This window comes from Pipistrellus hanaki (genome assembly GCF_964339955.1).
Source record: "Pipistrellus hanaki genome assembly, chromosome: 2".
Lineage (NCBI taxonomy): Eukaryota > Metazoa > Chordata > Mammalia > Chiroptera > Vespertilionidae > Pipistrellus > Pipistrellus hanaki.
Window position 1 is genome coordinate 51377841 of NC_140504.1, and position 24665 is coordinate 51402505.

Here is a 24665-nt window from a genome sequence, read left to right on the forward strand (position 1 = left end):
CTTCGAAGTAGGCGTCGTACTCGGCCACGATGTACTCGGAGCGCGGCTTGTTCTGGCAGTACCACACGTAGATGTGCAGCTTCCGCTCCTGCAAGGACAGAGGGCAGGCGCTCAGACACCTCCCGTCTCCCGCAGAACCTGAGTCTAAGTGCTGTGCTGGGCTACACGCCGGGGGGACAAACACATGGTCCACACTCTGGGGGTGCACCAAGGCAATGACATATCAAGGGCAGAGGAGGGAATGGAGTGGCAAGAACCCATTGTCCAAACTGCCAAGACAGTTTAACAACAACTCAGAAAAAGATGAGAAGGAATAGCAGCAGAGAGAGGAATTTAAAAATGCATGGAAGTTGCCTACCCAGTGTGGTTCAGTGGTTGAGCATCGATCCATGAACCAGGAGATCATGGTTTGATTTCTAGTCAGGGCACATGCCTGGGTTAGGGGCTTGATCCCCAGTGGGAAGATGTGCAGGAGGCAGCCGATCAATAACTCTCTTTCATCACTGAGGTTTCTATCTCTCTCTCCCTCTCCTTTCCTCTCTCTGAAATAAATAAAAACATATTTGCGGGGAACCAATTCCAGCATGTAATAATTACAAGAGTTCCATCAAAAGGTTGATGGAACTTGGGGGGCTCAACCAAGGTGAGTCACATATGCACTTTACCTGTTGGAATGGCTAAAGGGCACTTCCCCCAAACCTGAATATTATTGTCTGCTGCCAGACTGCTCAGGGCATTTTATTGCCTCGTGTTGGCCAAATACCTGAACAGCTGTAGGCTATTCCCCAAACTGATAACGCTTCTGCTTCTGTAGTCTACCCTTTGAAACCTTACCCTTTGAAGTGTATATTTCCACCTTGCCTTAGGACAAATTGTGTTAAATAAATAGCATGGGGAGGAGGGGAGGTCCTTAGACAAGTAGTCTTCAGTTCCTTTAGATGAAGATCCTATGACCCCCAATGCCTTTCAAAATTATCTTTCTGTCTTTGGACTCCTTCTTGAATCTACACATCAGCCCCTTTCTACAGAATGCTGAACCCTTTGTAAGGCTGGGATAAGAACCCCGACACATATTTAAAAAATAAAAAATAAATAAAAATGCACAGAAGTGAGGCTGGTGTAAGGGGAGGGGGAGAAGGCACAGGAAACACTCACGTGTTTGATGAAGAGCTGGGCCAATCTGTCTTGCTCCTGGATACATTTTTCTAGTTCAGCCAGGAAAAAGCTAAAAGGTGGGAGGGGATAAAAGAAGGAAGCCACAAATATAAAGAACATTATAAACCGTTGAACAAAAATAGATACAAAGGCAAAGAAGCATCGAACAGACTGTGAAACTATAGCAGGAAGGCAGGGGAGGGATGGGGGGCTAAGAGATCAACCAGAGGACTCGTATGCATGCATATAAACATGACCAATGGATGCAAGACACGGGGGGTGGGATGAGAGCAAGTGCTGGGGGGTGGGGGGTAGAGGAGGCTGGTGGGAGGTCAATGGGTGAAAAAAAGGGGACATATGTACTACTATTTGTAATACCTAAAAATAAATAAATAAATAAAGGAAGCCACATTCTTCAGCACTGTGTAACTTCTCAAGACTGAGGTAAATGACGGAAGACTCTCCCCAAACCCTGGCCCTAAGGTCAGATGCAGGGTGAGGACGGGGAAAGACCTGGGTTCTAGGACGCCTGGATCCCAAGACAATGTAGTACTTACTCCTTATGCCAATCATAAATCTGGTGAATGTTTCCAAACACGATTTTGTCCTTCCCGCGCATGTCCTCCGGGACACCCTTTTCTTCTATCCTCTTCATGAAGCCCTGTGGGCAGAGGCAAGGAGGAGCTGAGCAGTTTTTACGAGAAAGCTTTCTGGGTGAGCACCACACTGCAGCCCTTTCTGCAGGAGCTAGAGGGAAAGTGCCCCTGTCTGTGGTTTATCACTATTCAACCAGGACTTCACGCTTGCTGCACGCAGAGTGAGACACAACACTTCTATGAATTTCTAAGAAAGTACTAGAACAAAGGAGAAACCACCTGCCCCTCTTCCTTCTCCCAATCTGAGGTCTATTATCTTTCAAGGCTCAGAACTAGACACATCTGGCCTAGAAATAGGTATCCCTGTGTAAATCCTTGAGAGTCTAGAGAATGCCATCATGTATAATCTCACTTTAGCTTTTAAGTCAGGCTTTGCGGTTGCACAGGCAGCATGTACCCCGTCTGACAGATGAGAAGCTGAGACACTGGGGAGTCAGTGCTCTGTCTTATAGTCGCACCAGAGATGTCTGGCTGCCCTGCAGCTCCGCCTCCAGATTCCCGAGCCCCTCACTCCTAGGCTGCCTAAAGGTGCAGGATGCTGCCCCCCTGCCTGCCCCATCCTTCCTTGGAGAAGAGAGTAACTTTCTATAAGTCAGAACTCAGGTCCGCTGCACGCCAGGCTAGATTGTTTACCCAAGGTTCAGGATAAGCAAATACAAACCCTAAGTCAGCAGGTCTCACAGGATGGGGACTTACAGGTCCAATGTGGGGCACCATCAGGTGACGTAGGCACCAGACATTCAGTGTTTAGAATTCACATGATTTGTTTAAGATGTTTAGCCACAGGGCTCAAAGCCATCTAAATTATCCATTTACTTCCTTTGACTTTCTCATCCCAGTGTCTAAATCTCCCTAAGGTAAACCCCTATGGAGAAAGGGCTGTTTTATTTACTACCAAGCTGACTCTGAACTGCAGACCTGCCAATCTTGTCTGATTGGTATTTTTTTTCTTTGTCCGTCTTCTTGGTAATCATAACATTTTCCTTAAAAATCTAAGAAAACAGATAAGCCCCAAGGCATCACTAGGAGTGACCTGCTTAGTGCAGGTCCTGGTGGCTCATGGCACTGAGGAATACATGCCCATGTGGATGAACACCAGTGAAAAGCTCTGAGACAAAAACTTAGTCACCTAAAACAAGGCGAGAGGCTCAGCTCTAACCAAGAGGCTGCAACACTTGGGGCCCTACCTCCCTCTAGTTCTCTTGTAATATTCAAGGGGGGAGGAAAGGAAGAAAGCCTTACTGCATATTCAAGTTCATCTATTACCATTTCTAGTTTCATTTCTGCAAATATCTGGAGAGAAAACACCTCGTCCCAACAAGGGCCCATTATGCCCCCGGTTGGGTGAGCAGACCCACCCCGAGCCATCCACTCACCTCCACCACAACCCCCAGGTCCTTGACATAGTCCTTCTCCGTCTGTACCAGCTCATTCAGGACAAACCTGAGTGGGAGATGAAGAACAATGAGGTTCCTCTTAATCGTGAAGCAAGGACCCTTCACACTTGAGCTCACAGGGAAGTGACTCTGGTGCCTTTGTGGCGAGACCACCCCAAAGCCCACACTTGGCACCCTCGGGAAGGGGCTTACGGGTGCTCTCTCTACGAGAGGCTGGACTGCTGGGGGCACAGAGGCCGAGAAGGCTTTCCCAGGCGGCACACACAGTCAGACAAAGAACGCCACTCACAACCCAGCATTCCTATTCCCGTTCTTTGTGCTTCTGCCTCCCTCACGTGTGACTGAACAACCGTACGGACACAGGGCAGAAAGAATGACCACCACTTTGGCAAACTTGAGTTATGAAAGAGTTGAGGCCAAAGGGATCAGCGTGAGACTTTTCAGCTCTGTTCTTCGCTTCACAAGAGGAGAAAGACATTTGTCTGCTGGCCACCTTTTGAGATACTGACAGTATCTCAGAAGCCACAGTTCTTCAGTTACATGTCCATGGTGACTGGCCTGCAAAATCCCCAGTCAAGGCCCGCAAGGCTGACTGCAGACTCTCCGGAATCACAACTTTGAATGCTTAACCTCCCGACCCACTGGCAGAGGTAGGATTTAACAACTTCAAGGGCTTTTGCTTTCCTGGTTTCTTTCTTGTTCATGATCCCTTCTTGGAGCACTTGCCATTTGCATCGCTGGGGTTTTCTCATGCTCAGAACAAGGTAGGGATTGTAAGCCCTACTGTAAACAGACGAGAACGCTCAGGCAGTATCGCCCAAGAGGACAACGTGAGTAGCAGAGCGCTTTCGTGGTAGCCACCGCCTGGGAAACTGCTCGGACTGGCTCTCAGGAGTCCCCAGGGCATCAATCCCTAACGCTCCTCCCTGAGTCCAAGCTGGACTCAGACTTGGATGGCTGTGCCCTGGTGCAGGCCAGGTGCTGTGGTATGCTGATGTCTGGAGCATGTTATCTACACAACTGCATTTTTGGCCCAAGTAAGCAGAAGGGATAAAGTTCTGAGATGTCAAAGAAGGGCCCCAGCACAAGGGTTGTAACCGTTCTGAACCCAGGAAGCAATTCATCTGAAATTCTTCATCTATATGGCACAGAGAAGCCACCAAGTTTCCGGGTCTGGGGCCTCGGGCGACGGGAGGAAGCAGGGAACACATGCTTCTTTATCAGCACCCCCGGCGCCCCCCCCCCCCCACTCCCTCTCTCTGAGACACACAATCATGTGTTGTAGGCCACAGGAAGGAACCGGGAAGGCCAAATAAAAGTACTTAAATATATCTTTAGCTCAGCCCAAGTTATTGCTTGGGAGAAAGTGGTCAAAGGAAGCCCACAGGCAAGTTAGAGTGGGAATTGGGGGCTGGAAGGGTCCCCTGGAGATGAGTCCAGCTCTGTGTCCAGGCGATATTTTTATCCTCAACTGTCTGCTGAGACACTGAGGGTTGCCTTGGGAAGGGGGCTGGGCTGGGTGCTGCTAGTGCCCCTCGCATCTCTTCCCCAGAAGGGTTCTCTGATCCCTCCATGCTCCCCAAACTACTGCAACCCTTGCCCATTGCCCACCGCACACTGTGCACCAGATGGAATCGGGGAGCCACTTACATCCTGCCTCTCAGGGCCTTGGCTTTCTGTTCTTCTTCCAGGTTTCTCGTAGGTGTGGGCGGGGTCATCCCCTCATTCAGGCAGCCCGCTGGGTCCTTCAAGCTGCCCCGGTAGGAGCCTCCTTCTAGGCTCTGGGAAGAGAAGATGGAACAGCCTTAGAGAAGCGCACACTGAAAGTCAGCCGGAAGGCCCGTGTTCCCGCCCCGAGCGAGGCTGTTCTTCCTGGACCATGCGAGGCCCCAGGAGACCAGAGACGCCCACCGTCCTGCAGCAGGGAGCCCCGTGCGGCCCCTTCTCAGGCAGTCGGGGGGAGGGGCTGCCTGCCTGTGTCCCAGACATGGGACATAATGAAGTTGTCAGAGTGATCTGTCTCCGGGTAAGGGCTCCAGAGGTTAAGCTAGTCATCACAATTCTACACCCAGCAAGCAGTTAGAAAAGAAAATCGGTTGTAGAAACATCAAATGCAAATGAACTGGGAGGACAGTGATAGGAAAACCAGTTGTTTACAATCATGTTTGTTTATTTAGTGACATTTTTAAAAATATTTTTTATTTTATTATTATTTTTTTTATATATTTTATTGATTTTTTTTTTTGCCCCCCTTTCTCCCTCCCACACATCCCCTCCCTCCTGATGCAGTCAAGAGATTTAGCCTTTTCTAAAAACATGTTTGTTTTCTAGGTTGACAAGGGCTTTTCTTTCACTTATTAATCCCTTTCATTTCTATTAATTAAGTTGTTACAGGAATGAGAGGCCTTTCGAGGGATTACTATGGCACCCTAGAGAGAGCGAAGGGTAAAGGATTCCAATCCCAGATCTGCAAGGGCCTGGGCAACCTTAAGGGAGACAGCCAACATTATTCTATGCTTCAGGTTTCCTCAATTTGCAGATCAGAACTCTCCTTTATACACATTTCTGAGGAATAAAAGTGCCTGGAAAGAAAGACCGCACAGGGACACCTAGCATTTCATTTTGCAAGTTGGCAGAAGTAGTGTGGAGGAATAATACGGCGGGAGAAGTCCATGGGCAACTGTCAAACAAGGATGGGGGGTGAGTCCCAGTGCTCCACAGGCCCGTCCACAGCACCCCTACGGCGTGAAGGCAAGGCTCACGTTCTCAGTCCGAAAGCTTCAGCCCGAATGGTAAAGCCGCAGAGATCAGAAAGTGTCCCTGAAGGTCGCAGGAACAGAAGGCGTCGGCCTGGGCTTAACCTGCACTTGGACCATCTGTCAGGGACTCTCTCAGCTGCTGTGTCTCAGCACAGGCCAGGGAGAGGCAGAGATAGTCCAGGAAAATGAAACAAAGATGGAAGCATGAGGACAGGTGGAGAATGTGAAGACCTAAAGCTGAAACCCTTCAAGTTAAGAAGAGATGTCGACCTTCTCCTCACCCCACCCCCGCCCCGCTCCCCCAGTGGATCCCCAAATCCACAGAACGTGCTGAAGGCTAAACAGGATTTTGTTACCAACATAGAAACTAGAATTAAGAGGACAGGGTTTCTAAGCTGGAGAAAGAGAACTCCTTTTAACTTGACAGGAAGGTATTTTATAGAACAAGTAATCAGCCATGGGCACCGTTATCCAGAGTAACAGCCCAGGCTAAAAATATAGAAAGGTCAAGAAGAGTTTAGCTAAATTTATAGGTTTAGGATCTGTACCCAGTTATTAAGGAAATGATTGTCTGCTGCTGAGGCTTGACAAGCCCCGGACAGGCAGGCTTTTCAAATGACATGTGACAAGTCCCCTGGTGCCATCACCAGAGGCCATCTCCCAGGCGGATGGACCCAGCTGCTGATTGATCTGATTACATGCCTTTCCCTTCCCTTCCCCATCCCCGTTGACCTGTTACAGCCTTTGTTCTGCAGCCTGTTGGCCGGCAGGATGCTGGCTGCAAGGCCTGGGAAACAGGCTTATATGTCTGCCTACAAAGTTGTCCTGTGCAGCATCCAGCCTAATGGGGTCCACTCTAACGCTTTTGCAGAATGAAGGCCATCTGAGGAGTCCACAGTGTCACACAGAGAAACAGGTTCCATCGCCTCCTGCCTGACCTGCCACAGGAGCCCGAAGCCCAGGTTATCTCTGGGGTGGAGCTAAGAAGGCAGAAGCTGTGGAAGAGGAAGAAGAGAGAAGCAAAGGGTTTGGCTATGCTGAATGCTGGGTAATCTGCCTCAAATAATGGCGCTGGCTATAAATACCTACACCGGCTCAACTGTGATTCCCTCTGAGGACTTAGCTCCCCGGAGTTGGGATACTGGGTCCCACTCCAGGGCCACTAGGGGTGACTTCCAGTTGTCTGTGCTGCTCCTGGGGGCACACAGGCAGCGGTGGTTGGCTGAGCAGCAGTGGGCTGTGCACCACCCCGGGGAGGACTTCTGTCCCGCCAGGCTGAGGTCACTGCGGTCCCAGTGGACAAAAGAAAAGGTGTACAAAGGAGGGAGGAACAAAAGTTGCACAATGGGCGCTCCTATAGTTGGTGCAAGGTCAGGGAATAGAAGCACAAATAGAATTTTTAAAAGTAGATTAAGCGTAGAGGAAGGCTACCCCATGTTAAAAATGAACACACTTCCTGTCTGCTGGATCTTGGATCACATACCCACAAAACGCCCTTCCTTTGTACTCCTATCACCACCCTTTACACACCCTGCATGGCATTCAGGGCACAATGTTGTAACTGAGCATTTATTTGTACTTCAGCAAATATGTACCTACACGCTGACTATCGGCAAAGTCCTGGAGAAACACAGATGACAAAGATATGGTTCCCTGCCCTCCATAGTCTAAGCAGTGGTTCTCAACCTTTCTAATGCCAAGACCCTTTAATACAGTTCCTCATGTTGTGGTGACCCCCAACCATAAAATTATTTTTGTTGCTACTTCATAACTGTAATTTTGCTACTATTATGAATCGTCATGTAAATATCTGTGTTTTCCGATGGTCTTAGGTGACCACAGGTTGAGAACGGCTGCTGTAGAGCCCAAGACCATCAGAAAACACAGATATTTACATGATGATTCATTAACAGTAGCAAAATTACAATTATGAAGTAGCAACAAAAATAATTTTATGGTCGAGGGTCACCACAACATGAGGAACTGTATTAAAGGGTCGTGGCATTAAAAAGTTGAGAACCACTGGTCTAAGGCACATGGTTGGTCTTCCAGAAGAGGTACCCATGAGGAATGAAAAGAGGAGCAGACAGCTTTGTGGTGGGGCTGAGGAGAAAGGGAAAGGCTTCATGGAAGAGGCAACTTGGACTGAGTATTGAGAAAGATCTACCAATGGGAGGGCACTCCAGACAGCACTGTGAGAATAGGATCACCGTGTTCAACCCCACGGGCAGCCTGGGAAGCTGCGGGCTGCAGGGTGTGAAGTTGAGGGGTAGGGATGGGGGTGAGTGGGCACTAGGGAAAGAAGAGGTGAGGGATGAAATAGATAACCCTGGAGAAGTATGCAGGGGCCCCATCATAGGGAGCCTTGTATGGAGCATCAGGAAGTAGTGACTTTACCTTCTAACACTAATGCTAGGAGGATTTTAAGCAGGGAAGTAACATCATTGAGTTTAAGTTCTAGAAAGATTGGCCTTAATGTTCTTTTTCATGAGTTGGGGAAATGTCGCTGATAAGATACTAAAGGAAAACAGGCCTTAGATTTTGAACACTCTGTGATTGCACTGTCTAAAATATTGATAGTCTAGAAGTTTCAACACTATGTCTAGATCAAGCACGTCAAACTCGAGGCCGGCGGGCCACACGCCTTGTTTATTTAAAAGAGGCATGTGGCCTGCTGGCTGAGAGTTTGACATGCTCGGTAGATGATGCTATTATGAATGATGCTATAATTTGTTCGTACTCTTGTCTTTTTTTCCATTTCTTTTTCTTGAATGAGCACATGTTACTTTTATTCTTAAAAAAGAACTATTAATACATTTTTTTTTTTTTTAAAGAAAAAGACTAGATAGGTTCCTCGGTCAGCCATGTAAAGAGAGAGCCTGAAATCTAGAGGAAATGGTTGCAACAGCCCAGGCAGGAGAGGATGCTGAACATTAACCCTAGACTGTGAGTCCCCTTAAGGAAGGTTCTGCGCTTGATCTCAGAGCCGGCACATAGTAGGACCCCGGAATTTACTGAATATGCTATGGAACTCTTCGGGAGAGGTCAAAGCTCATCTGATAAAACCACAGGTAAGGTGTGGGTCCAGCACCACCTACCACACCAACCTCTTAGCTGCCCCACCTTTTTATAAAAATGTGTATACTCTCCTCTGGCCAAAGGTATCAGATTTCAGTCATTCCCAGGCAAGTAGGGTTGGGGGTAGGAGAAAAAAGGAAGTCTGGCTTTCTCAGGCAAATGTCATTTCAGTTTTGTGACTTTGGGTTAAACATTTTCTGGTAGAAATCTAAACTTTTCTATCTCAACAAGCTCAATAAGCCTTTCCAGAGAGGGCTAGCAGAGGAAGCCAGCTCCTGAAGGCACACACCTTCACAGTGGATATCACAGGGCCATTATCTCCTCCAGTCTGGACTCTGAACTTCTGCTGTTCAACCCTGCAGCCAACTCAGCAGGCCAGGTCATCTAAAGGCGAGCAGGCACACCCACGAGTGCAGCCCGGCCCTGCCCATGCTTTGTGCCCCCCACAGCGGACCAAGGCTGACCAAGGTGAATGCTATCAAAGCGGGAGTCCCGAAGGGCGGGCAGGTGGACTCAGTCCCAGGGAGCCAGGCTCAGGCAGACTGAACAAGAGCTCAGTCCCGGGCAGCTCCGTCCCTCAAGGCAGAGGATCGTCAGCGAAAGGTCCAACGGGAACGACTGTGCTGTGCTGCTGATGGCAGGAGCGCAGCGAGGAGGCTTTCTTTCTAGAGGCTCAGCCCTTCCTCTCCAGCAGCTGGGGGCATCTCGGGGCAGGTTAGAGACACACCTGACCAGGAAGCTCTGCTGCTCAAGCTCGAGGAATAAAACCAAATCATATACACCGAGTGGCCAGATTATTATGATCTCTGAACACATAATAATCTGGCCACTCAGTGTGTGTGTGTGTGTATGAGTGTGTGTGTATGTGTGTGTATGTGTGTGTATGAGTGTGTGTGTATGTGTGTATATATTTTAGAGGCCCGGTGCATGAATTCGTGCATGAGTGGGGTCTGGCTAGCCTGGCCAGGGGGAGGGGACATAGGGGGTTGGCCGGCCTGCCTGCTGGTCGAACTCCTGGTCGAGGGGACAATTTGCATTATTAGCCTTTTATTATAGAGGATATATACTGAGTGGCCAGATTATTATACATTCAGAGGCCACTCAGTGTAGATTGTTAAACTATTACGCCCAGCAACATTTACCCAACCACCAATATCCTGGCTGACAAATATTTTGTCCCTGTGCCCAGGTGTGGCCACAGAGGATCAACTAGGCCCAGACTTCCTTGCCCTGCCCTTCACACTACCTATGAGCTGGCTAAGAGCTAAGGTTTGAAGGTGGCTTGTTTTTCAGTTTACAAAGCATTCACACCTTACTCAATACTCCTTATGACTCTTCTGAGATTAGTTTCCGGTGGACAGAACCAGCACTGTTGATGAGATAAAATCAAAAGCCCAAGCAGCCTAAGTAACTTGCTCAGGGCTTCACAATACGTAGCACAGGCAGGACTAAAACACGGTCTTCTGATTCCTTATTCACCTAACACCCGCACCGATCCACATGTCTAGGGAAGGCTTTATTTTATTAAAACCACATAGGGAAAGCAGGGGGAGTCCTTCGTCCTGCCTCGGAATGAATGACAACACCTTTAAAGCAAAACCTAGGAAACGTACGTTAGCTCTACTTGGGGAAGTGGGCGGGCATCCTCTCTTGGTAAACAGAGCATTGGGTAAAGACCAAGGCTGGCAGGACTGAACTCAGAAGTGTCCATTAATGTCCAGAGACTTGCCGCTGGGGGTGTTGGGGGCTTTATCCGCCCGCAGCTGAGCGAGCACCGGCCTTCATCCCCAGGCAGCAGCTCTCGACAGCAGAGGTCACCATAGAGAGGAAGCCCTGGGCTACGAGCACACAGGGAGCCAGGCCTATTCTGGGCCTGCAACTCAGACACAGGGATCTCAGCGTGGCTACGGGGACAGCTGGGGGCCCAAGTGAACTCTCAGAGCAGAATCTGGCGTCATCTCTCAAGCAGCGAAAACAGAACTCAAGCCTTAGACATAAAGTCCATTTATACTACAGGCTCCTTTATGTCCAGGCTCTGCATTGGAAAGCACCTTATTAGTTCTTCTTATGTTGAAATAAGATAACCTCCACCCACAGGTTTGGGACCGCCCTCTGCAGCGAATAAGGGTTGAGAGAAAGAAACCCTTCTTTCCCAGGGCAGTGCTCAATTATTAGATCATAGCTCTTGTGTCTTTCCTAACTTCTCCCCATTTGTACGCTCAGTTCCTTCAGCATTCCTTCAAATGACATGGACCACACGGTATTGGTTACCTCCTTGGAGGCGACTTCCATCGAGTTCAAGAATATTTTGAAATGCCAGGTTCAGAACCCGATGCATGACTCACACACAATTCAGGACAGGTGTGTCTGAGAGCGCTGAGCACCATGGGGCTGCTACTCCCCTTAATCCGTGCACTGTACGTTCCTTACCCAGCCCAGGCCCACACTGCTGTACTTACAGTCAAATAAAAAGTTCTAAATGTTTACAGGATCTACGCATTACCCTCTTCTAAGCTAAAGAGCAGGAATACAAGTATTGAAGGTGAAAATGTAGCCGAGGAAACCACCGCCCACTGTTGGCTCCATCGCTACCCCACGGTGGGCATGTGTGGGGATGGGAAGACAGAGGAAGCAGAGGAGAGGGTAAAGGATTGAATTTTGGTGAGAAGATTCTGAGAATCCAAACCACTGCTCCCTCCTTTCTTTCCCTGATATGAGCTTGGTTTTGTATGTTCAGCCAAAAAAAATCCCTGTAATTCTGGGCTCACAGCAGGTAATTATTGGTGGGAGTTAAAGCCCTTATTATGGGAAACTCACCACAGAGAGGCCATTCATGCAAAGATATGCTGAGAGCCTGCTCTAGGCAGTTAACTCTGCCACCAGCTCCATGCCCTCTCCTTTGGGAAGTTTGCTCTTATGGGACTTTTCAATGTCTGGACTCACATGTTTAACACCAGACCCACTGCTCACACAAACTGGAGGTGAACAGAGGCTCCTAATAGTGCTAAGGTGAGTGGTAGTAGTAGGGAAAAGGTAATCCAAGATATGAAAAAACAGACTTTTGAAAACAAGTGTTTGCTGATGTAAGTGTAAGTGTAAAAAGCTCCTGCACATTGATGGAAGAGAGCATAATGACAAATGACAAATCACCTACCTGAAGGGGTAGGATGCAAATGAGAAGATTCAGTGATTTTAACACATAGCACAGGGGACCTTCTAAGGGCTGTCCTGAGCTGGTCTGGGAAGCCCTTGAGGAGAGATGAGGTTTGAGGGGGCCTTGAAGGACCATTATGCTTTAGACAAGCACAAGAGGGAGAACATTCCAGAGAAGTGGAGTGGTATGCACAGCAACTTGGAGGGAGAAAAGCTAACTGTGTGCTTGGGGATAGTGAAGAAGACAATACAGAGTTCATCAGCCTGAAAAACAAGTGGATGCTGGGAAGACAGGTTGGAGAGGAGGCTACAGAACATTAGGATTCTGGGTTATCTACGGGCCAGTGATTTCCAAACTTTGATTTCTATATCTCTATCCGTGAGTATAATTTTGGTTATGCATTCCCAAAGCATGTAGCTTATTTGTAAATTATATACCATTATGTACAGATTAAAACATACACAAAACCATTGTAAAATAATGAGATGAAGAGATGCTAATATTTTCTTCCTGCATCTTGTGTATCTGAAGGCACCGGCATTGGAAATGGCTGCCTGTATAGGTGAGCGGGAGGCAATAAACAGCCTTATGGGAGACCCGACAGGAGAGTGAGGCCAGGGGGGCAGACAGGGTGGGGGAAGATCAAGCAATGGACACTGCAAAGCCCAGGCATGCGGTCAGGGCCCAGGCTCAGGTGGTGAAAGAGAAAAAAAAGAAGAAAAAAAAAAAGAATGATTTTGTTAATCCTCACTGAAGGATATTTTTTTCCCCATCAATTTTTTTAAAAGAGAGTGGAAAGGAGTGGGGAGACACACAGAGAGAAACTTCGATGTGAGAGAGACACATTGATTGGTTGCCTCCCACACGTGCCCTGACTGTGGCTGGGGATCGAGCCTACAACCGAGGTATGTGCCCCTTAATTCAAACTCATGACCCTTTAGTCTAGGGGTGTCGAACTCAATCAGAGAAGGGGCCAAAATCTAAAATCCAGCCTAAATCGCGGGCCGAATGGTTTACTGAACAGTCATAAACTGACAATGTCATAAACTGACAGTGGAGTGCAGTGATGACAGCGCGGTGCGGGCCACATTGCAAGGCCTGGCAGGCTGGATTTGGCCCGCGGGCCTTGTGTTTGACACATGTGCTTTAGTCTGTGGCTCGGCGCTCAAACCATTGAGCCAAACCAGTTAAGCCAAAAGAATGAATTTTAAGGGGGAAAAATGAAACCGTATTTAGAGAATGAAGAGGGTGTAAGGGTGAGTGTGGAGGGGAAAGGAGAGCAGTGAGGAGGGGTAAGAGAGGCGAGGTTTGCCATGTCAGTGCAGGTGCCCAGGATTACCCAGCTCCCACCAGCGGGCCGGTGAGAGATGGCAGGGAAATGAACAACCTTCCAGAGTCTGCACCAGTTACTGAAAACAGCTAAGTTTTGTTTTGTTTTTTTAATTAGGAAGGAAAGTTAGAAGGAAAAGAAGACATTCGCGTGTATTAGATTTCATTGGTACAGAGCTGGGGTATTTAACAAGGGAGTTCCTGTAATTAAAATGAACATCAGACAGGCAGCTTTCCCTAGGGAGCATCCATCATCTTCCTCTCATTCCTGGGCCAATGGAGACAGGCTTACTAGTAAATGGCGCTGATTAACAGCACTGCCTAGCCGAAGTTTGGCAGGAGCACGGGCATTTATCCTAATTGGAGTTGCAATAAAAACCAAGTGAGCAACATAAATGTGAGCAAAGGAAAGGAAAACGCTTCAGACTGCCATGCTGCCCCGACACACCTCAGAGTGAAGCTGTGGAGGTTCTACCCAGAAAGGAGCGATTTCACCAGCATTGGTGCTGCAGCCCTGAGCCAGCTCAGGCTCAGAGCGGGATGGGCACCAGCTCTCTGAATTTCCCGTGGTGAGGTATCCACATACCTCCTTCACAATCAGCAGGCTACTTAGGTAAGATTTTGCAAGCCAGAAGGCTATCCTAGGTCCCCAAATAAAATTACTCAGTGCTTTCACAGATCCAACCCATGTTCTGTGTCTCAACAGCAAAGTTAGCTTCCGGACTAACCTGACACACATCAGTCTCTGTCCAAATGTTACTTCCCTGGGGGCTACTTTGTCTTGAGTATTTTCACCTTTCATCAAGATCCCAAATCCCAAAGAGCCTGTTCATTGCTGGTGCCCACTTCCAACGAAAGTCCAAAAGGACTCTGGGAGCCTAGCTGGTTTGGCTCAGGGTATGAAGCGTCAGCCTGTGGACCAAAGGGTCCCGAGTTTGATTCCAGTCAAGGGCACGTGCCCAGGTTGGGAGCTTCATCCCTAGGGTGGGGGGTGGGGGCTTGCAGGAGGCAGCCGTTGAATGCTTCTCTCTCATCATTGATGTTTCTATCTCTGTGTCTTCTCTCCCTTCCTCTCTTAAATTAATAAAAAAAATATATTTTTAAAACACATACATGCATAGAACAAAAGGACTCTGGGGCACAGCTGTTTTAGCAGAAAGCACCATTAGCCAGAAACAGTGCTGCAGGAGGGATGAGGGTATGTGCAAACGAGAGCGTGGCCGACAGGTGCCGGCCCCAGGGAGCCACATGGAGGTAAGATACAGGCAGAAGTGCCTCCAGGACCCCCACTTACCAGCTTGCTTTTGACCAACTGCTCTATTGCACTGACAAGGTCTGCAGCAGTAGGAACTTCGGCGGAAGCCTGCCGGGCTGCTAGCAAAGAGGAGGACTGCAAGACATTGAGCAGCAAAGGAAAAGCAGATTAGCAAGGAACGAGGAATAGCCATTAGAAAGCAAAACAGCAAGTCGGAAGCTCAAGGCAGGCAAGGCAAGCAAAGCTCTATGTTTCGAGGGAAGAGATGACAGAGGGAATAGTGGGTGTGGGTGTGGGACAGGCCTGCCAGACCCCATTTTCCATGTCAGGAAACCTGGCCAGAAGGAAGCAGGGATGGGACTAGGTTCTCCTCAGGCAGGCCACCAAAAGAGCTGAAGGGTGGGGTCTCTGTGTTCCCTGAGAGGCCAAAAGGTAAGGGCTGTACCCACTGACAGCAGTGAGGGTGATGGGCATGGGGGGAAGGGGCCAGACAAGACTGGTCATCACAGGGCTGCGCATTGCCGTTCCAGGGTACGAAGGGAGTAAAAACACCTAGCCTCCAGTGTGTCCAAAGAAGAAAAATGGTCCTTGCTTCACTCAGATCTTAAATATAGATCTTTACTTGGGGTCAAGCAAAAATAGTGGGGGCAGGGCACTTAGAAATCAGAAAGCTAGACACCTCCTTCACACACACACACACACACACACACACACACACACACACACATGCACACTCCTCCACAAACACAGCTATTCCTGGTAAGGTCCCACACTGGAACACTGGGAAACTGTAAAGGGCTTTAGCAGGATGTGTGTGTCTCCTGGAGCAACACAGGACTCTCCCGCTCACAGTGAGGCAGGCTCAGCCATGGCTGCCCCGCTTCCCCTCAGCCCACAGTAAGGATGGGTCCAGGTGGCTGTTGGCCCATGGTTTGGGAACTCCTGCTCACCGAGGGGCGGTGGCATAGTTTCTTCCTTCTCCTACTTGAGAAGATATTGGGGGACATGCCTAACCCTACATGCATGGAGGAGCTTTTACCCCTGGCACATCGCAGCACAGGGCAACGGTGCTCCCAGGCCCGGGACGCATGTGCCTTCAGCCTCTGACACTAATGACCGACTGTCTGGCTGTGCTCTGGTTTCCAGCCTGTCCCTTACGTTCGGGGAAGAGTGTCAGAAAGGAGGCTTCTTGTTGTCTAATCTCAGTGTGAGTTTAGTCTCTGCTTCTGAGAGAGACTAAAAAATCAGGTAAGTGTAATTCAAAGAGACACAAGGACACTTTCTTTCTCTCCTGGGAAAGGCAGGAAAAAAGCGCCAGTCTGTTTGGAAGTCCAAGTTATCAACTTTTTGATCTAGTAACCCTATCCCCGGGAACTGTTTGCAAGGGCAGCAGTGTATGTACCAGGTGACCGGGGCAGTACTCTCTGGGGTAGCCAAAGCTGGAAGCAGCCTGGGATAGCCTCAAACAGGCCGGTCAAACTAATTCTGCCACATAAGTAACCTAATACTCCCTCGCTCGTGAAATCATAGTGACGGAAGTAAAATTAATTGGGACATAGTAAGTGAGACATACATGCAAATGAATGAATATTAGAAGGAAACATGCACAACATTACAATGAGTAGAATTTAAAAATTCCTTTACACTGTTGTAAAAATTATTTTTATAAACCAAACACCATTTGCTAGACATTCTGAGGATCCTCAAATTTCCCAGAAAACAAGGGTTCAGAAGTCAAACAAGCAAGAGGAGGAGGGTTAACGAGTCTACAAAGTGACTGTTGCCATCTCCCGGTTTCTGGCTGAGAAAAGACATCTGGGAGTAAGTCCACATTTTCAGTTAAAAATTATCCAGAAACAACATAACATCCTTTTCCCCAAACAAACTGTTTCTGCTGTTTCTGGGGTTACTCGAGGGGGAGGGTTCGTGACCTTTGCTTATCTTCTGCAAGCTGGCACCTTGGTGCGGAGGGCTGCGTGGGATGGTAGATAATGCGACACGAGCGTCCCACTGCCCACGGGCGCTATCACTGTTTACAGAACACGCTACACGGATAGGCCTCTGGGAACACAGCGGGCTGGTCCTCGTTCCCACCTCGAGGCGAAGCACAGGGATTCCAGGATGGGCACCACGCCAGGCTTCTTGCTACTTGCTGCCAAGAGTCAAGAGTCAGAGCTGGCCCCGGAGAACAGGGTCACCGACATCCCCTTAGGAGGGGCCACAACTGTGCTTCTCATGGCAAGTCACAGAGGGGGCAGCGACCACATCTTAGTCATCATCCTGTCCTCGGAATGAGTCCCTCTGGCACAGAGGAAGCCCTCGATTAGTGTCTGTGGGTAATGACCCAAATGTAGAGAAGAATTAAAACAAGAATTGGGCTGTCTCCAGAAATGCTGAAGCATCGCACAGTCCTTTAGGAACTGTATCCTAGATGGTACTGTCTGCATCCGTGGGGTGCTGCCCCACTGCATGGCAGTACATGAGAGAGCACAGGGAGACCTGGACAGAGGCTAAGCACTGCCATTGCTACCACCACCACCAGTGTCATCACTAACACTGCCACCACCACCACCACTATCACCGCCACCACCATCACCGCCACCAACACCACTGCCACCAGTGCCACCACTGCCATTGCTACCACCACCATCACCACTGCCACTACCACTGCCACCACCACCACCACCACCACCATCATCACTGTCACCATCACCACCACCAATGCCACTCCACTGCCACCAATGCCACCATCACTGGTACTACCACCACCATCATCACTGCTGCCACCACCACCGCCAACGCCACGACCAAGACTACCACTGCCACAACCAGTACATGACATTCTGAAAAGCAAATGCAATGTACAATAAAAAATGGAAACCATCACTTCAACTTCAGAGTCCAAAGGATGGCAACACTAAGAGAAAGCGTGGCTTGTAAGGAAAGTGAGTGATGGAGCAGATGCTTAAAGCAGCCTCTGGCCTCGGGTCAGAACCTGAACACATATCCCACCTCAGCTTCTGCTCCAGAAAAACCGGAATGACCACCCTGCGATTAGAGGCCCACTAATCATACCTCGGACACCTGTGGGCCTCAGGGCAATTGCAAAACAGAGAACTTCAGCAACCTGGCATGCTGGGTTTGCCCACCTCTGACAGCAACCTCCCCTGAGCTCCATCCTCATGTTGTGCCTGCAGAATGTCAACAGCACTGGGCTTGCCTGGAAGTTCTCATTATTTAGGTGCTAGCATTGAGGACAGGGGAAACAATCAATGAAGCACAGGAAAACGACCATGGCCGGGACCACCTCAGAATCATTTTTGAGACTAACCGTGCCTTTTGGGATAAGCTGCTCCCGAAGACAAAGCCATGACCTTTCATCCGTAGGACACGATACCAGCAGATCCCCACTCTGCCCATTCTACACACACGGCCACACTGCCCAGAAAGAAGTCAGACCTCCAGGGTTTATAGCGGGAGGACTCTACCAACTACAGTGGGAACCCACACCACCGTGGATTCATGTGGTACAAGAGATAACCAGGGAGAGAGCACTGCTGCCTACCACACACGCAAAATGAAAGCACATGCGTTACACATCCTCGTTCAAATTAGAGAGCCAAGAAGTCCTACCATCTCATCCTGCGCAGGGTCGTTGTCAAAGATCTTCATGGGCGGAGGAAGCGGGGTATGGGATTCTTCATCTGGCTCATCTTCACCCCAACCTTTCTTGCTCTTCTAGAACAAAAGAGCAGCATTAGGCACTGTTCCACGGAATTAAATATGCCAATGGACTTGGCATTTTTTTTAAAGCAACATATAAGATACCTCCTCTCTCAATCTACCCCTACTTTTTTTAGCCTCAGTGCCTTCCTCTGTAGAACAGGTATACTTGCTTATCTCAAAGGACAGTGAGGACCAAATGAGGGAAACACACACACACACATACACACACACACACACACACACACACACGCATAATCCTTGTGGATTAGCCAGTGAAAAGGAAAGCTGAGTGTGGTCAGAGAAAGCCTAACTCTTGAGTTTTCGAAGGATTATTAAAACATAATCTGAGCCAAAACCAGTTTGGCTCAGTGGATAGAGTGTCGGCCTGCGGACTGAAAGGTCCTGGGTTCGATTCTGGTCAAGGGCATGTACCTTGGTTGCGGGCACATCCCCAGTGTGGGCTGTGCAGGAGGCAGCTGATAGATGTTTCTCTCCCATCAATGTTTCTGGCTTTCTATCCCTCTCCCTTCCCCTCTGTAAAAAATCAATAAAATATATTAAAAAAAAAAAAGAAGAAGTACTTCTTAGTCACATCAGTGACTAGAGTAGGCTAGTTTGCCAGATAATACAGCTACTCCATTCCACCAACAAACAGACACTCTACATTTTGATCACACAATCCCAGCGTTGGAAGGGACTTCCAAGGGTCATCCCGTCTGACCTCTGGGCCAGCACAGGCGTCTCTCTGGTAGGTGAGATCGTACAGTCTCCCAAACCCTTGCAGTATGGTGGCCATTCATTTCATGAAGCTCCTTCCATCACTAGCTGACCCCGCTGTGAAGTCTCTCTTTGAGCTGAAACCTTGCTTGTGGAAATGTTCACCCATTTGACAATCATGATTCTCCCCTGGGAGCAAGCTGGGCTTGTCTGTTCCCTTTCATATGTGGCAGTGCTCAAGGCACTTGTAAAGAGCGACAATCTCCCAGCACAATCTCCTGTTTTCCATGTGAAATGGCCTCTATTCTTGTATTCCTATTCTAAACAGGCGGAGCAGGTTCTGATGGAGTCCCTAGCAGTGGCAGGGGCCCAGGTGACCACCTGGCCCCCCCTGGAGCCAAATCTAGCAAAATGGTGTCTGTGTGCAGAGGTGCTGGGTGCTGCTAGTCTCTGAACTGGCCACAGATCAAACTGGCAAGGTCTTGAAGACACGGAGAACTCAGGTCACTTAAAGTCAAGAAGACACTACTAGGGACTAGACTGTCCAGCTTACTACACCCCGGGGAAGATGGTGCCCGGGGCTGCAGGAAGGATGTGCGCCAAAGCCCTTCCGAGGGCCGCAGGCGGGTACCTCATCGGCACTGTCTCCCTGAGGCGTGGTCTCATCCCCAGGCTTGGGAGAGCCCAGGTCGAAGCTCTTGCGGCCATCGCGCACTTTCTTCTGCTTCTTGATATTTCCGTCTGCTTTCCCGCTGTTGAGCCTGCGCACAGGACTGGTCAGCCACTTCTTAAGGGTGTTGGTGGAGCGCTTGGGGCCGGGGGAGCTGTGGATGGAGTTCAGGGAGGGCTGGCTCTGCAGGTTGGCCACTGACTCGGACTTGCCTCCATTTTCACTTGAGGAATGAGAGTATGCATCTGAGGAAAAATAGACAGAGTGGGGTCAGGGGCAATAAAGGCACCTTTCAGCCCAGGCATGAGGCAGCTCTGTCCTCAGGAAGTGAGGACATGAGGGAGAATGTCAAGGCCAGCTGCAGGCCCTGGTCAAGGGAACTCTCTCTGGAGCGGCAGGACTTGCCTAGACCCTCTCAGTTTTGTTTTGTTTTTTTTTCCTGTGCAAGGCACCACTCCAGGTACTGTGGAAACAGGAGAGGATAGAAGACAAAGACACCGGCGTCATGGAAAAACCCAAGGTCCTAAGAAGAATTACTGACCAATAGTAATGTCATCATAGAGCACCCATTAGTGTTTTCTAAAGATATGCAAGTCATAGAGCTTATTTTCAGAGGCCCCTTATCTAGCTACTCTCTCTGTCTCTCTGTCTCTGTCTCTCTCTCTCTCTTATACACACACATAGACACACACACACACACACACACACACACACACACACACACGGAAAGAGAGAGAGGCAGAGAGTGAAAGAGCAACACAGAGCATAGGAGGAGGTAAAGATAATCCACACAGCAGGGTGTGATTAATTGTATGGACTCTGGATGACAAGGCAGCAGAATTCAGAGGAGGGTCAGATTCGTGTTGGAAGGGCTGGACTGCCAAGGTTTGGAAGAAGAGATGTGTGTGACCAGAAGGGAAGGGAAAAAGGGAAAAGAAGTTCTGAAAGGGGAGAGGGTGGGGACAAAAGCAGAGGCAGGAAAATGGAAAAGTGAAGTTACCACAGCCCATAAGTAGATCTTTTGAATGAAATAAAGATTAATGGAGAAGGAGAAACTGGATAGAAAGATTAGTGAGGACATTTAACAATGAACTAAGGGTATGAGGTTTATTGTAAGACTTCACTGTAAAGACATGATAAAAAGGGGTGTGTGGGTTTTTTGTTGTTTTGTTTTGTTTTTTTTTGTTCATTTGTTAGTTAATTAACCTGGTAACTGTATATGGCATAGCCCTGGGAAAGGGATTAGGATCCAGAGGCCACACCAGGACTGTGCACAGGGACTGCAAAGGAATGAATGGGAGGCACTTCCAAGAAAGGAGTGATGCCGTTCGTATCTGGATGACAGTTGAAGGTGAGTTGTCTCTCTAGGCTGTTTCTTTCTCATTCTCAGCGTGGTCTTGGGAGGATACCTGCTTTACCTTGACCCCTTTGCCCCATCACTCCAGTGCCAGTGTGCATACTGATATTTAAACCAAACTCATGACTCCATATTTAAACAAATGACTGGAGTGGCTCTTACTTATCTCAAAGACGGAATTACCTTTCCCTGTAATGCCTTCATCCTGGACCTAGACTCCAGGTCTAATCTAGCCTTGGAGCCCTAAGGGTAGGCCCAGAGAAATCCCCAGAGAAGGGGAGCGAGTGCTTTTGCCCATGGAGAGTGGGCTCAGTGTCTACAACTGCCTGGTCTCGAGGGCACCAAGCGTGGCCCTGCAGGACTTTCTCAGACATCGCTAGAGTTTTGTACAAAGTTTAGAAAATAACAGTATATTAGCTGCATCAGGAAGCACATAGAAAATGGAATTCCTTTCTTAGATACTGCTAGGGTTTTATACACAGTGTAGAAAATAGCAGAATAGTTGCTTCAAGAAGCACATGGAAAGTTGAGTTCTTAAAGTCCTTTGGCATGGAGGACAACGTACAGGGTCTCTCTGCTGAGGGAACATTTGGGGCTCCACTGAGTTGGCTGGCATCACTTTGAGGACAAAATTGTAATCTTATCTCAGAGAATTCCTTGCTGGCAGTGGTCTCCAGTATGTTGACATTGCTTTTGAAGCCTCGGTATGGGTCTAACTCCTGTTCTCAGAAGTCTGGTGATAAACATCTCCCCTGCCCGGCAGAGGGACCAGCGCCTTTCTGTTTATCTTCTGCGATAAGCCGCAGGAGGCTGTCATTCGCCAGGCCCCTGTGATACCACAGCGCCCTATTAAACCCAAGCCCTCCAGACCTAGATTTATCAGCACATACTCGGTCAGCAGAACCAGAGGCCCAGCCGCATCAGCTGTGCCCCGTCACTAAGCAAGGCAGATGACTGTCCATGTTTTCTGCTCCACAGCAAGCCACAACCTGGCTCTGAGAAGCACTAACGCTAAACCTGACTGACCATTCTTTCTCTCCCACTGTCATCTGGTTCTGCTTTGGAGGGTCCTGGTCAAATTAATGGCAAGGGTATAAAGTACAAAACACAAATGAAACACCAAGAGTATTCTCTACTTTGTTTTTCCTGTGTAAACAATTAGGGTAATTCAACCACAGTCCACAGAGAAGAGAATTCAAGAGTTGGAAGCAATGTATGATTCATCATCTATCAGGGGTCCTCAAACTTTTTAAAGTGGGGGCCAGATCACGGTCCCTCAGAGAGCTGGAGGGCCGGACTATATGAACTACTAATTCCTACTGTAACACCTTGGCTGCGCTCACTGCCCAAAAAACCTGGCGGGCAGGATCAGACTCCTCTGCGGGCTGCATGTGGCCCGCGGGCCGTAGTTTGAAGACCCCTGACTAGTTAGAACTGATACAGAACCATTTCTAAAACCACTTTTTCTTGTTTTTATTTTTCAGTTCTGAGGTATAATTGATTTATATTTATTTTATATTTATCATTGTTTCAGTTTAAAAAAATATATTTTTACTGATTTCAGAGAGGAAAGGAGAGGGAGAGACACAAACATCAGTGATGAGAGAGAATCATTGATTGGCTGCCTCCTGCATGCCCCCACTGGAGAAGGAGCCTGCAACCCCAGGCATGTGCCCTTGAGAACCAAACCCGGGACCCTCCAGTCCACAGGCCAATGCTCTATCCACTGAGCCAAACCAGTTAGGGCATTGTTTCAGTTTTGAGACATGTAACATTATATTAGTCCAAGGTGCACAGCATGATTTGATATATACTAATATATATGTATTGGGAATGATTATTACCACACTACATTTAGTTATCATCCATCATCTCACATAGTTACAATTTTTTTTCTTGTGATGAGAACATTTACTAAATCACTTCAAATACATGGTTATAAAGGAAAGCAGCATCATTTCATTTATTACTACTTCAAAGGCTGATTGGTATGTTATGCTCCTCTCATCTTTGGAAGATGACTGCAATAAGCAGTTTGAGGATTTATTCTAGCACCTTCCCAGGCACAACAGTGATGGCACTGATTTGTAACATCTTCAACGATAATACTATTAATCTCATCAAATCCTTCCAAGCTGAGGTAGGCACTATTTTTTTCTTATCTTAAGAAATAGAAAAACTGAACATTTTAGGAAGCCAAGGCTCATAGTAAGCGGCAAGACTTAAATCCACCACACAAATATTGAATCTTATTCCTACATCTGCGTTCACTCCAGGTACTCCCTTAGCCCACATAATAATTGTAAAAAGGAGCATGAAGTCACCAGTCTTTGTAATATTTAAAATATACATTTCCATATCATTTATCCTATATTTATAATATATAAAAAGCCAGGGGATGTCATGACCTAAACAACCAGACAGATGACCGAACAGCAGTCTGCTGGCCCCACCTGGGTGTGGTGGCAGCGGGAGGGAGCTCTGGGCCCCGGTCAGGGCCCAGTAGAATTTTGGGTCTCACATGATCTGGGGCATGGCCGGCCTTCAAACTGGACCCTGACAGGTGGAAGGAGGGAGCCCCATTCCTCCCAGGAAAGGTTGTCTGATTCCAATAATTGATTTGTCCCCAGCTGACACTGGCTTCCCATTTAAATTAATTTGAAGATAGTTTCCCGTGATGCCAGCATTTGCAATGATTATTAATAAATCACAAGGACAAACTCTACACAGAGTAGGAATATTCCTACCTGAACCTGTTTTCACACATGGTCAGTTATATGTTGCTTTCTCTCGAGTTTGAAGAACATGTGATGTTAAAGTTGTAACATCATCACAAGGGAAATTAGTCAAGCACTCTGAAAGTGTTTTCACTCTTAATGCAGAATACAGGGAGATATTAGAATCAGTTTAACCCATTTGCCAGTCATTGTTTGTATCAGTGTTGTCTTTACATCAAATTTTTGTTGTTTTCACATCATATCTTTGTTGTTATATCATGTGATTATTTATTAATACATTTATATATTCTTTTCATATGCATTTTACTAATTTTCTTTCATTTCTGACACTTCTATTATAGAGAAAGGGCAAATAGCAATGTTAAATTATTTCCTCTAATTAATCCCCCTTTAATGTGCATGAATTTTGTACACTGGGCCACTAGTGTAAGTTATAAAATTTCAATACTGAAAGCAGCATAAATCTTTCAGAGAAAACAATGAAAGTTTTGACATGGGAACCTACTGGCACAACTGAATTGTCACAAAGCTAGAATCAGAATCCAGGCTCTTAAAGGATGCTTCCTCATCAGCCCTGAGGTAATAGAAACTGCCCATTAGACTGATACCTGGTTTTAAATCACTGGGGGGAAAAATGGGTACCCCAGATATTCTGGTATGTAACATTTGCTTTC

At 47.9% G+C, this 24665-nt stretch overlaps 1 protein-coding gene across 26 annotated transcripts in view; it reads right to left on the reverse strand.

The window, feature by feature from the left end:
- Nucleotides 1–24665, reverse strand: part of KALRN (kalirin RhoGEF kinase) — a 650068-nt gene that overhangs the window by 64628 nt on the left and 560775 nt on the right. For 14 of the 26 annotated variants that reach the window (XM_084871457.1, XM_084871488.1, XM_084871486.1 and 11 more), the window contains 8 exons: nucleotides 19858–20141; nucleotides 18417–18521; nucleotides 14823–14918; nucleotides 4859–4989; nucleotides 3188–3254; nucleotides 1713–1816; nucleotides 1156–1225; nucleotides 2–88 (listed from right to left, as the gene is read on the reverse strand). In XM_084871457.1, the coding sequence (XP_084727583.1) occupies nucleotides 2–88; nucleotides 1156–1225; nucleotides 1713–1816; nucleotides 3188–3254; nucleotides 4859–4989; nucleotides 14823–14918; nucleotides 18417–18521; nucleotides 19858–20141 (944 nt within the window). The remainder of the gene's footprint in view (nucleotide 1; nucleotides 89–1155; nucleotides 1226–1712; nucleotides 1817–3187; nucleotides 3255–4858; nucleotides 4990–14822; nucleotides 14919–18416; nucleotides 18522–19857; nucleotides 20142–24665) is intronic. The other 12 variants (XM_084871483.1, XM_084871459.1, XM_084871458.1 and 9 more) reach the window with 3 other exon arrangements.